At 42.2% G+C, this 11,381-nt stretch overlaps 1 protein-coding gene and 1 long non-coding RNA gene across 6 annotated transcripts; one reads left to right on the forward strand and one right to left on the reverse strand.

The window, feature by feature from the left end:
• Nucleotides 1-272: 272 nt before the first annotated feature.
• glula (glutamate-ammonia ligase (glutamine synthase) a) lies at nt 273-10,535 on the reverse strand. 3 transcript variants are annotated; one of them, XM_019879147.1, is made up of 7 exons: nt 10,511-10,535; nt 5,647-5,847; nt 4,005-4,166; nt 3,562-3,708; nt 3,126-3,253; nt 2,211-2,410; nt 273-1,299 (listed from the first exon to the last, which is right to left on the reverse strand). In XM_019879147.1, the coding sequence occupies exons 2-7, from the start codon at nt 5,810-5,812 to the stop codon at nt 987-989; spliced, it is 1,116 nt and encodes a 371-aa protein (XP_019734706.1). In that variant the 5' UTR covers nt 5,813-5,847; nt 10,511-10,535; the 3' UTR covers nt 273-986. The 3 variants fall into 3 exon arrangements, with proteins under 3 accessions (XP_019734706.1, XP_019734705.1, XP_019734707.1); XM_019879146.1 differs by lacking the exon at nt 10,511-10,535 and adding an exon at nt 6,469-6,578; XM_019879148.1 differs by lacking the exons at nt 4,005-4,166; nt 10,511-10,535 and adding an exon at nt 6,469-6,581.
• On the forward strand, nt 6,674-8,398 carry LOC109521331 (uncharacterized). Of its 3 annotated transcripts, none has more exons than XR_002169333.1 (3): nt 6,674-7,764; nt 7,886-7,953; nt 8,339-8,398. It is a non-coding gene; the product is annotated as an uncharacterized LOC109521331 (long non-coding RNA). The 3 variants fall into 3 exon arrangements; XR_002169332.1 differs by having other exon boundaries at nt 6,674-6,841; nt 7,647-7,764; nt 7,886-8,398; XR_002169331.1 differs by having other exon boundaries at nt 7,886-8,398.
• Nucleotides 10,536-11,381: the final 846 nt, after the last annotated feature.

The following is an 11,381-nucleotide window of genomic DNA, read 5'->3' on the forward strand; positions in this document are numbered from 1 at the left end:
CATGCTGTAGTCTGGTCAACTGCAGAACTCAGGCCATTTTTTTCCGTCTTTGGTCCCATTTTACATCCGCCCCCTCGATGTTGTACTAGCCTCATCCCTAGCTAGCGCTAAATAATTCATCTCTGCGGTTCGATTCGCAAACTTCCTTTCGTTTGTTGCTAGGAAGGTGTGAGAGACCAACAGCAACGCATTGATACAATGCCTAGCTGGGCTTTATTACTGAGCCCGTCAAATATTCCCATCCACACAACAAACAAGCCAAGACAGCAAGGTTGTGATAAAAAATAAGTTTTAAATGTACCAAGAGAAAAATAACCCGGGTTCAGTAAACTTGACAAATTTACCAAATCGGGCGCATTAACAAAAGGATAAAACTCCTTGAGGAAAATCTACAAATGGCAGTATGGACAGATCACCACATTTGAACGTCATACACCATCTCGGCACAAACATCTACAAAGCGTACCAACACGGGTGACCCAGTGTGTCAGAAATCTGAAGACAAACGTTGCCATTTAAAAATACACTTTATCATAAAAATCAAAGAGTTAGTACCGTGGGAAGTTGGAAAAGGAAGGTCAGCAACAAAGTAAATTAGCAGGACATGAACTAAAGATTTATTACGCCGTACATGCTGTCCGGCCTTAGCAGCTCTACGCTTCAGTGTCCATGTGCTTTAGTTCATTTAGCGGAGAGGGAGACGGGAATGGGGGAACGGCACAGACATGGCTAGAAAAACTGTTACAAAAGCCAATCCCTTCTCACGACGAAGGGAAGGTACCCTGCCATGACCAGAGTGGGGGACTACCAAAGTTATGAATTAACCGTTTGAAGTTGACCAGTCAACTTGAAGCCTTTTAAATGCAGGTTAAACCATCTCAATGGGAGGGGTGGGGAAAGAAAATAGCAAACAAGTGAAAAGAAAAGATGAATTTAGGAGGGTGGGGTGGCGGTTGGCAGTGGTCGTCAATCCACGATTTGTGGATTCAGTAATCCGCGGGTTCGTCGCCCTCCTCGCCCAGCAAACAGGTGCGAATGAGCGCCTCGGTGACGCCGTACGGGTCGCAGTTGGCCGACGGGCGGCGGTCCTCGAAGTAACCCTTCTTCTCCTGGCCAACGTTGCGCGGGATGCGAATGCTGGCGCCGCGGTTGGCCACGCCCGCCGAGAATTCATTGATGTTGGAGGTCTCGTGGTGGCCGGTGAGGCGGCGGGCGTTGTCCAGCCCCCCTTTGGGGTCGTAGGCACGGATGTGATAGCGGTGCCTTCTGCCCAGCTTCTCGATGGAGTCCTCAATGGCTCTGGAAGGAGACGGGACGGATCTTTGAGGTTACGAATGACATGCAATCAGCCATTTCACGCAGCGGCATAATAATGCATGCTGAATTACCAGCATACTTATAGTTTTTCATGTGATTTTTTTTTTTATGGGCTAGAAGTGTTTTTTTTTTTAACATTTACGAAAGTAGTCAAGTCATAATTAAGAGTTGATTAGCAATATTCCATGCGCATGCTGGGAATCTTTTGTTGTCACCAACATGCAAACAAGGCAAATACAAACATAAATATGCATTTAAACTCCCATGCAAACAAGCTTTTATTTAATGATCCTCTATTTGCAATAGAGTTCCGTTCACACTGTGCCAACGGGAATCAGACTTGACAGTCCACAAGTTTTGGCACACAAGCTAAAAGCTGCATCAGTATGTAATACTGACTTAATCAGCCTTTGTCTGAGGGCTCGTTATCTGCAGAGTTATAGTCTGTACTCCTTTTGGCCTTGTTTCTTTCAGGTCAAGCTTATCTTCAGCTTTGTTCTCAATGACCGAAAGTTAAGAAACAAAAGTCCGAGAAGTGAGCCATGCGGAACACCACATTTAAGATGAGACAATGGGAAAGCATACAAAATTGAGTTATATGATGCTAAAATGGATTTTTGCCCCCTTTCTGATTTAGGCTTGGCAGATGATAAAAAGTAATTTTGATGTAGTTAAAAGTTTAGCTTTGTCCCCCTGTAATAGAATATCATTTTTAAAAATTTGGACAGATCCTTAGTTCACCACAGTTCCATTCTAATGGAAACTAAACTCATGACATAGCCATATGATCTTTTAGTAGTAGAATTTCACAGTACTTTTGCTCAGCGAAAGATCATGATTTCTCAGTTTTCTGAATCTTGATCCCAAATGAACCAGAGAACTCTAATACTCACTTCAGTCCACCGTCCTCTCTCATCTCCTTTGTGCTGAAGTTTGTGTGGCAGCCGGCGCCGTTCCAGTTGCCGGGGATCGGCTTGGGGTCAAATGAGGCGATCACCCCAAAGTCTTCGCAAACGTGGTGCAGAATGAACCGCGCCACCCACAGGTGATCACCCATGTCGATCCCTTCACACGGGCCAACCTGGAACTCCCACTAGACACACCAACACACATGTCAACAATAAAACATGATATGCAAAATTCTTCCTCTCAACATGTTAAGTTTTCAGGGTGTTCTGAATTGTTATATGGAGGTGCATTCTAATAAGCTTGAATATCATGTAAAAGTTCAATTAAAAAATTTAAACTTGCATGACAGAGATTTGCGAAACAAATGGGGGATATTCAAGAAATCAAATTCTTCCCCAATTTTTATGTTAAAATATTTTAATTGCTTATAAGATGGTGAAATTAACACTTGTTAGTTGTAAGCTTTAAATAGAGGGAAAAAAACAATCATGAAATATTTCACCAGGTTTGTAATTAATCTATAATACATAACACTTTTTTGAATTGAACTACTGAAATTAAGTTTTCCACAATATTCAAATTTATTTTGATGATCATTCAAATGACAATCAATGAAAAACAGGAATAAAAACTAAGCTGGCGGATGTGACTTAAACCCTGTGTTGTTGGGATAGTGGATCTTGTATACAGGACATACAATGAGAAATGTATTCGGAAAAATAAATTCAGAGCACTTCTGCACATACTGTATTTTGTCCGTATTTAAATATAGCATTTTCCTCATACATCTACTTAGGAAGTACGTGGTCCTCTGTGGCCCCCTCCGTAGCACTGACGAAAAATTGTGGGGCCCCCCTGCAGCATTTAAGTTGGCCATTTCTGGTCTACTGTATTCTTACCTGGGCAGGCATCACTTCTGCATTTGTGCCACATATTTGAACCCCGGCATAGAGGCAAGCTCTATAATGGGCCTCCACTATGTCTCTTCCATATGCTTTGTCTGCTCCCACCCCACAGTAGTATGGACCTGATAAGAAATCAGCCGTTGTATTCTGATTCAAACGCAAACAGTGACATTTTACTCGTGATGAGAAAATGAAGCTTCAAATTTGCTTCATGAACCAGTTGTTGTATTTGTATTTTTGACTCCGCTTGATGGCAGTCTCTGCTAAACATTGTGTGGAAACTACACTGGCTTGCCAATTCTTAAACGCCTTTATGTAAACCAGCAGTTCCATTTAGAGGAGTCATAAATTACCACTGGTTCGTGAGGCAAATTTGAAGCTTCATTTCCCAACACTATTCACAACATTTGTGGGTTTTTTTTGCCCTCACCTTGAGGTCCTGGGAATCCATTGGATGGCCAGCCAAAGGGGTGTCCGTCTGTGCCCAGGATGGTGTACTCCTGCTCCATCCCAAACCAGGGAACTTGATCTTCTACCATCTTCATGACCTTGTTGCACCTGACTCGCAGGTTGGTTTCTGCAGATATGAAGGAAAACCCCTCTTTTATCAAAACAAGGGCTTCAAACACACCTCATGTGAGACTCATTTCAGTGAAATAGATGAATAGACGCCGTGCCCTTTCTCAGCCTAAATTAGCTTCAAATGGTGTGCACTTATTGCATTTGTCCAACCATGTGCCTACTTAATGAACGAACTCGTGCAGACAGAGACGTGACCATCTGTTTAGAGAGTTAACTCTCAGGTCAGTCAGCTGATATGTAGATAACTAACACTATTAGCAGGGAATTGTGTTACTTTGTGAGTGGTTTCACCTGCAGGCATGCGGTTGTACTTGAACACCTCACAGAGTACCAGCTTGTTTGGGTCTTTGCGGAAGGGGTCACGGAACATGGCAGCAGGGATGAGATACATGTCGCTGTTGGAGCCTTCGGCCTGGTAAGTGCTGGACCCGTCAAAGTTCCATTCGGGAAGTTCTGAAGGGGCAGCAGCAAAAGTTTATGTAGACAATTGGGTCCAATTTTATATCGCTTCCGCTCAAAGTCAGTCAAGCGACGATAATAGGATGTCATTAAAGGGTCATTATCCGGTGGAGTCAAGAGTAATTTTTTTTTCTTTCCTAAAATTTTCAATAGTCTGGATGCCCTACAGTACATAAAAAGTTTGATTTTGCAGTGTTGTTCCAATGTGCAAAGAGTGTTGGCTATCACCTATAATGCCTTTATAGTAATGAGAAAAAGTAATATCCCAAGATGCATTGCACACATTCAGAAAAGGAAACACATCAAAATACATAAGGAACTGAAGTGCTTTGTTTGTTTAGAATATCCATTCATCTCGTATACACCCAGCGATACCATGTTACAATTTATTTATTACAGAAGGTCCACCAGCTGGCGTTGATGCGGAATATTATAATTTTGTGACAGCAATGACAATGGCACGCCCAAGTTGACTGCCAAATTGAATGACGAGTGAACTGCTGGACCATAGTCCACTGTATTAAAAAAAATACCTCTAGAGTGATTAAGGAGTAGCAAAGGAGAAAATGCTTCCAAACACGGCAGTTGTGATGCAAATCTTGAGTACATCACAGACTGTAAGAGCAGTGAGTACACACATGGCCATTGTTTCCTCGTCAGGTGTGGGGTCTATCATGTTTTAAAAATGAGTCAAGATTTGAGTTGCAAAATTCTCAGAAACTATGAACCTCTTGTTATATGTTGTCTTGTGAGGGAAGAAATTTCATCTGTGCTGTATGTTGCACATAAAAATGGTTGCACATTCAGCACATTTGACGATAAAGTTGTACTTGACGTGTCTTGAATGGGAGCGAACAGAAGCAATAGTAATAAACTCAGTAATGCACTAAATTGGAGTTTGGCCCCAAGCAGGTACTTAAATATGCTTGAGTAAATATATTTTAGCATCGTCCTGGCCCAACAATCAGATTTCAAGGACTTTTGCCATTTAATATGAAGATCTTATTGGTTGGGATGGTTTACCAATGATACATAGACTTGGCTTGAGAAGCTTAAAGGGAAGAGTCTTTATTATTTGCAAGTTGAATGAGACTTTTTGGGGAAGGTGGACAGTAAAAATACTTCACTTGTTAACTTTTTAAAAGGTTGGGGAAAAAGTAATACTTAACAGCCATGTTGCTATCTCCACTGTTGCTATCTCCAGTTAAAAAAAAAAGTGACTGTTCATTAAAATATGGGAACTTTTATAAAAGTACGACTTCCAAATAAATCTGTGTAAGATCATGCTTTTTAACTGTACAATTGTGTATGTGGATCTTTGTGTTCATGCGGGATACCTCCCCATTCATTCCTCCAGTTCTCTCATGGAAATTTACCAGAAACTCTACTGGGAATCTTCCATCCCTTTGAAACTGCAGTTAAGATGTTCCAGATCGGTTTGAGGTCACAAGACCAATCGAAAAAAGCGTCTTACCTTCAACACTTTTGGGCTCAAAATCCAAAGTCCTGGTTTTACACCGCAGCCCCTCTCCGGTCCCGTCGACCCAGATGTACATGGCCTGGACTTTATCCCCCTGAGACAGCTCCATGTATTGCTGCTTGATGACTTTGCTCAAACTGGCGCTGGACGACGTGGCCATCTTTTTTTTTTTTTAAATTTCCTACTATAACACACCTGGTTCCGAGACAACAGGACGAGGGTTAAAGAAAGGGAGAGAAACGGAGCAGGTATGAGCAGTGTGCCCAAAGTGACGCTAGGGGGCCCAAAAACAACCCGAAAGGGCCACCATTGTTCACTTTTCCAGAAAAACAAGACATCAGCAGCTTAAAATTACTAAATGGTGAAAACTCGACGCGTTTGCGTTCATTCTTGGCACTTAATCGGCGAGATACGACGGGAAATCCAATAATCTAGGGGAAAATATCATCTGCATGATCGTCATTTGTCTTTAAATGGAGGCTGGCGTCGAAATGGTGACACGAGGACAGCGAAGCAATACGACGAAAAGTCAAGAGCAGAGCACTGAACATCCTACTGGCACGAGTACGTCGTAGCCATGGTGACACGTTGACCTAAGAAATATTGCATCATCAACAGCAAGCAGCTTCCCCGAGGTGACCACATTCACACACCGAGGAATTCTCACAAACACGACAAAGACTAAATCCTGCGAATACACTTTAGTGTAGATATTTATAGATGACAAAAGCTTTGAAATACCCTCCAAAAACAAAATAATACAAGTCCGGAAGAATTAACGGGCATAAATCGACCTGGTAGTTAAAAACAGTTTACCTGGAGAAACGAGAAAATGTAAATAAAAACTAAAGGACTTGCAGGTCCAGTGTTTCGTCTTGCGAAGGGGGGTTTGTGTTTCGACCATTCTCCGGTACCGAAGCCCGGGTTCTGGCCATTTTTATACGAAACGACTGGCTTTAGGGCGTCTGATTGGTTAGAACCGTCCTAGAACCTAGCGTCACTGTGATGCACGGCTTGTACTGGCCGCTGATTGGTCAAACAGCGAATTTCTGAATACCGCCCACTTTTCCGCAGATCCTCCTCGTGAGAACAACGTGTGTTCCGACTTCACTAGGCGAGGTCTTTTGTCACACTCTGTAAGCCTCCCACCGTGCATATCCACGGTTTTGACCCTTGGGTTGAAAGCTAGGTAAAGCTTGTTGTTTTTGTGTCCCCTTCGAAGAAATTGATTCAATTCGAACAGAGAGAGAACCCGATAATCAGTTAAACTGGAAGATAGCGTGTCCTCTACGCCACCAAGTGGTACAAATTGTTTACTGCACCACTACCGGTTTGAATGAGACCATTATGTAATTTTACCACGTGCAACCTAGTCGATGTTGCCTTAGACTGGATCTCCATGCGAGCAGAGCATATGGAAATTATGATATCACACAACCGCGAACCATGTGTTTCATTCGGTCACATCTTTAGTGACATGTTGCTTTAATATTTGCAAATTTCACAGTTGATCAGAGTTGCAGCAACCCCCTTAATAGTCTCAAAGAAGGAGTCATGCTCGTTACAGATTTGAGTCAAAAATCCCATTTTCATTCCCAGATTTAAACTGCCGAAAGATGATTCAAATTAACATTACATTACAGAGGTTAAGTCTTAGAAGCCGCAACAAGTGTGATTATGCAAGTGTACTCATCACAAAGGCCGGTGAGAGTACGGTATACGTAATGTAAGATTAAAATATAGTATAGTTGTTAAGGAGGAAATTGGAGCACCTTCCCGTGTAAGTCTCTTAGCTCAAAATGTGTTCTCGAATCCTTTGATGACATTGCGTGCATGTGCACGCTTTGGAAGACCTCAGCAGAATATGACGTGTGAATTTTGAAGATGTAATTGGTCTGGTTTACTTGAGGCACACTGCACTATACGACAGTGGCATTATTTGAATCTTGAGCCAGTTAGTGTCTTTATCCCGTGTTTTGTTTTTGTTCCCACAGCAGATGTTGTACCGGGAGGTGATTTTTTTGTTTGTGTTGATCCTCCAGCTGGTGTCCTCATGAACATCTTTAAAGCTGCACCAGCTGGTTGCTGAACATATTTCACGTGCTTGCACAGGTTGGTTCAGTGTTAATGGTGATAGTCTTGTCCATGAACGTCATTGTCACGTTCATCCTTCATATTTTTTTTCCTCCACCGCTACTTCATAATCAATCTCTGCTTTTCTGTTGTGCTGCAGAAAATGTTCTATCCTGGTGCACAGCGCCTCCTCTTGGACATCATGAAAAGACGGCTGCTCAGGCGAAGGTAGGACTACGAGCCATGTAGTGTCAGTACCCAAAGTGATTCACACCGTGACCTCGATTTTTGTTTGTGATTTCTTTTTTTAAAGCTCGGAATGCCACACAAAAGTGGCAAAAAGACTTTGAAACTGTTGAATTCACTCGAAGTCAAATGTCCAAAATCTGAATAATAATTATGTTTTCACAATACATTAACATGCTGTAAATTTTGGACTGATTAGAACGTTCTTGTGAGAACAGAAAAACATTCAATTAAAAATTGTGTTAGGCTGTTAATTGTTTACATATGGCTCAAAACAAGGCTGAAAATTTTTCTTTTGGGAACAGTTTTGATGATGAATGACTTCATTTGAGGAGCAATCAATTTTGAAGAGTGTTTTTTTTTACAGCTTAATCCCTGAAACCTGAAGCAAGGCTTTTATTTAAACATTAAAAACGCGACAATATAACAAGTGAAAATTTGGTTTCCTTTCTTTATATAATCACATTTTAATTTTTTTGAAATCATTGTGTGCATTGCAGTAAACTATTATTTTCTTGACGAGAAACTTTTTCAGTCGGGCAATTTCAAACAACCACGCACTTAATTTTGGTGTTTAACATTTTGTCAATTTGAACTTCTAGCAATTAGCACATCTTCCTCATCCTCTGTTTAATTTACATCCCATCATCCCTTCGTGAGAACGCCACTTGTCAGAAGTGCTGCCATGGCAGTGTTGGTTACATAGGAGCAGTTCCATAACGTTATTTGGCCGCACTAGCTAGCCAGCTGAATCTCGTTGCTAGCTAGTTGGTGTGGCGTTATAGCCTCGATAGCACCCGAGCGGAAAGCATGCAGCTAGGATGGGTGGCTGTTCGTTGCTGCTGTTGTTTTTTTAGACAAGATAATGTTGATTTCATTGTATTTATTTTCTGTGGCAAATCCTTGAAATGAATCCTTGAAATCATCAAACTTTGACGCCATGACTGCCTCCATTCAACAACATTTAGCTTCACCAAAAAAACAAAACTAAGGAGTTGGTTGGGGATTTCTGCAGGAAACTGTCTTCACCTGCACCGATGAACATCCAGGGTACGGACATTGAGAGGGTGACCTACAAGTACCTGGGTGTTCTTCTCAACAATAAACTAGACTGGTCTAACAACTCGGACGCTCTGCTCAGAAAACGGAGGTCTTTTGGAGTTCAGGGGTCACTCCTGAAGACCTTCTATGACTCTGTAGTGGCTGGCCTCAGCCATTCATGATGGCATAGTCCACTGGTCAGGCAGCATCTCAGCCCGGGACAGAGAGAGACTTGAACCGACTGGTCAGGTGGGCCAGCTCTGTTCTGGGCTGCTCCCTGGACACTCTGGAGGAGGTGGGCAACAGGAGGATGCTAGCTAAGCTAACAGCTATGATGGACAGACCCTCCCCGCCCCACCCTGACAGCACTGGGAAACTCCTTCAGCCAGAGACCGATACACCCGCTCTGCAAGAAGGAGAGGTACCGCCGCTCGTTCCTGCCGACTGCTGTCAGGCTATTGAATGGACAGACCTGAAAACCTGGACTCATCCCCACTCACCCATTTTTAATATGGTTATAAGATAAGATAAGAAAACTTTTATTAGTCTCACAATGGAGAAATTCCCAATTCACAACAGCAAAGTTATGAAAGGAAGAAGGAGAAAAACAAAATATAGGAGCTGCTGTAAAGGCAGCCACTCTCGCTTATATTTATATTTCATAATTTATATTTATTTATATACTTTTTATTCTTCTACTTCTCCCTTTCCTAATTTTGCTGCTGTAAATTGGGAATTTCTCCATTGCGAGACAAATAAAGGTTTTCTTATCTTATCAACCATCTGTCAAAGTATACCTAACTTGAAATGGGGCTGATGCAGCAGGCATCTTTTTGTTCTCAACATGAGCAAAATTAAGAATATGGACCACCATTTACCAAAATACAATAAAAGCTCAAGTGAATTAAAAACAGAAATGTTCCATTTTTGGGAACAGGCCTAAAATGTCCAGTCTCACAACACGCTATGAAGTCGGCGTCATAAAGAAAAAACAAGTGTCACTTTCAGTGTTGAAAAGCGTTGTTTGCGTGTGTTGTAGCAAACGACTGATGAATAAAGTTCTTTTTCAGCACACGTTTGTTGTCTTTGCATGATTCGATCTATAAAATTTTGGCAATGAAGATGGCGCTTGGCGCCACCGCCTTCGTTCCTCTACGCCAGTCCCAAGTTAGTTCTTGTATGAATCTTTCAAGATGAGCTTTGATCGTCATTTTCAAAGCTAGCTAATTTTCTGTAGCCTTGAGTTGCTCCGGCAGGCTGTTGCACAGTCACGAGCCATAAAACTGGAACGATGCGTCACCGTGAATGTGTGTTCTGACTTTTGGAATGAGTAAAAGGTTTGGAGGGCGGAGGACCCAAGAGCTCTTGTGGGTTCATGGGCTGAAAGCAACTCAGAAAGATAAGACGGTCAAAGGCCATTCCGAAACTAAGAAAAAGAACTTTCAAATTGATCCTGAAACAATGCAATGATTTAAAAATTGGTCTAATATGCTCTTACCTTCTGGGCGCCGTCAGGACAAACCTAAAATGTTCCTTTTATGGAAGATCAGAAAGCAGGTCATTATAATAATCAATCTGACAAGTGATTAAAGCATGCATTCGCATCTCCGTGTTTGTCCGGGAAAGAATGGGGCGTAGTCTTGCTATGTCCTTGAAGTGATCGAAAAGCCATTTGTGTCATATTTTTTAACATGAGAAATCAAAGTTAGATCAGAATCTTATCAAATATTGCCCAAGTTTTGCACCTGTGAGGAAAGATTAAAAAGGGCGGGGCTTGGAAAGTTTCTCTCTCTGTGACCTCAGGGCCGATGACTAAAATTGCAGTTTTATCGTGGTTAAGCTGTTGAAAATTCTCTGGATCAAGAAGGGAATGAGCAGAGGAGGTTCAGATCCCTTCAATGCGTGCAACACAATTTTGTTGATCTTCTCCCAGTCCTTCCATTGCTGTTGTCTGTTGGTAACGTAGCCTTAGCGCGAAGGAACACCAAATGGATTCGGACATTTCTTGAGAAGGCCGGTGATGCCATGCTGTTCGAGTCAGTGATGGGGATGGGGATGGGGATGTTTGAGTCAGTGACAGTACAAAGATCAATAAGAAAATGTCTCTCCATGGTGGACACTCGTTCACATCCTCTCCATATACTTCACAGACGCAGAAGAGCTCTTTCTCCAACAGACTCTGTCTGTCTTGTGTCATGGGGTTGCTTTTGTTCTAGGGAGCACTACTGAGCTAGTTTTGTGGGGTTGCGTTTTGGACCTTTGAAATACCTCGCCGTTCACCAGTATACACACACTTTTTGTGGTGAGATTTGGCCTCTCTCCCCCGCAATGTGGGATGAATGATAAAAGTAGAGACTCTAAAAGTAATA

The sequence above is a fragment of the Hippocampus comes genome, unplaced genomic scaffold (genome assembly GCF_001891065.2).
Source record: "Hippocampus comes isolate QL1 unplaced genomic scaffold, H_comes_QL1_v1.1 scaffold85, whole genome shotgun sequence".
NCBI lineage: Eukaryota > Metazoa > Chordata > Actinopteri > Syngnathiformes > Syngnathidae > Hippocampus > Hippocampus comes.

What these genes read in the sequence shown, in the direction of transcription:
- glula (XM_019879147.1), bottom strand. Translation starts at nt 5,812, where the DNA reads ATGGCCACGTCGTCCAGCGCCAGTTTGAGCAAAGTCATCAAGCAGCAA. An exon ending in CAGAAGTGATGCCTGCCCAG is followed by an intron (nt 2,411 to 3,125) that starts GTAAGAATACAG and finishes TGGTGTGTCTAG; the next exon opens with TGGGAGTTCCAGGTTGGCCC. An exon ending in AGAGAGGACGGTGGACTGAA is followed by an intron (nt 1,300 to 2,210) that starts GTGAGTATTAGA and finishes GTCTCCTTCCAG; the next exon opens with AGCCATTGAGGACTCCATCG.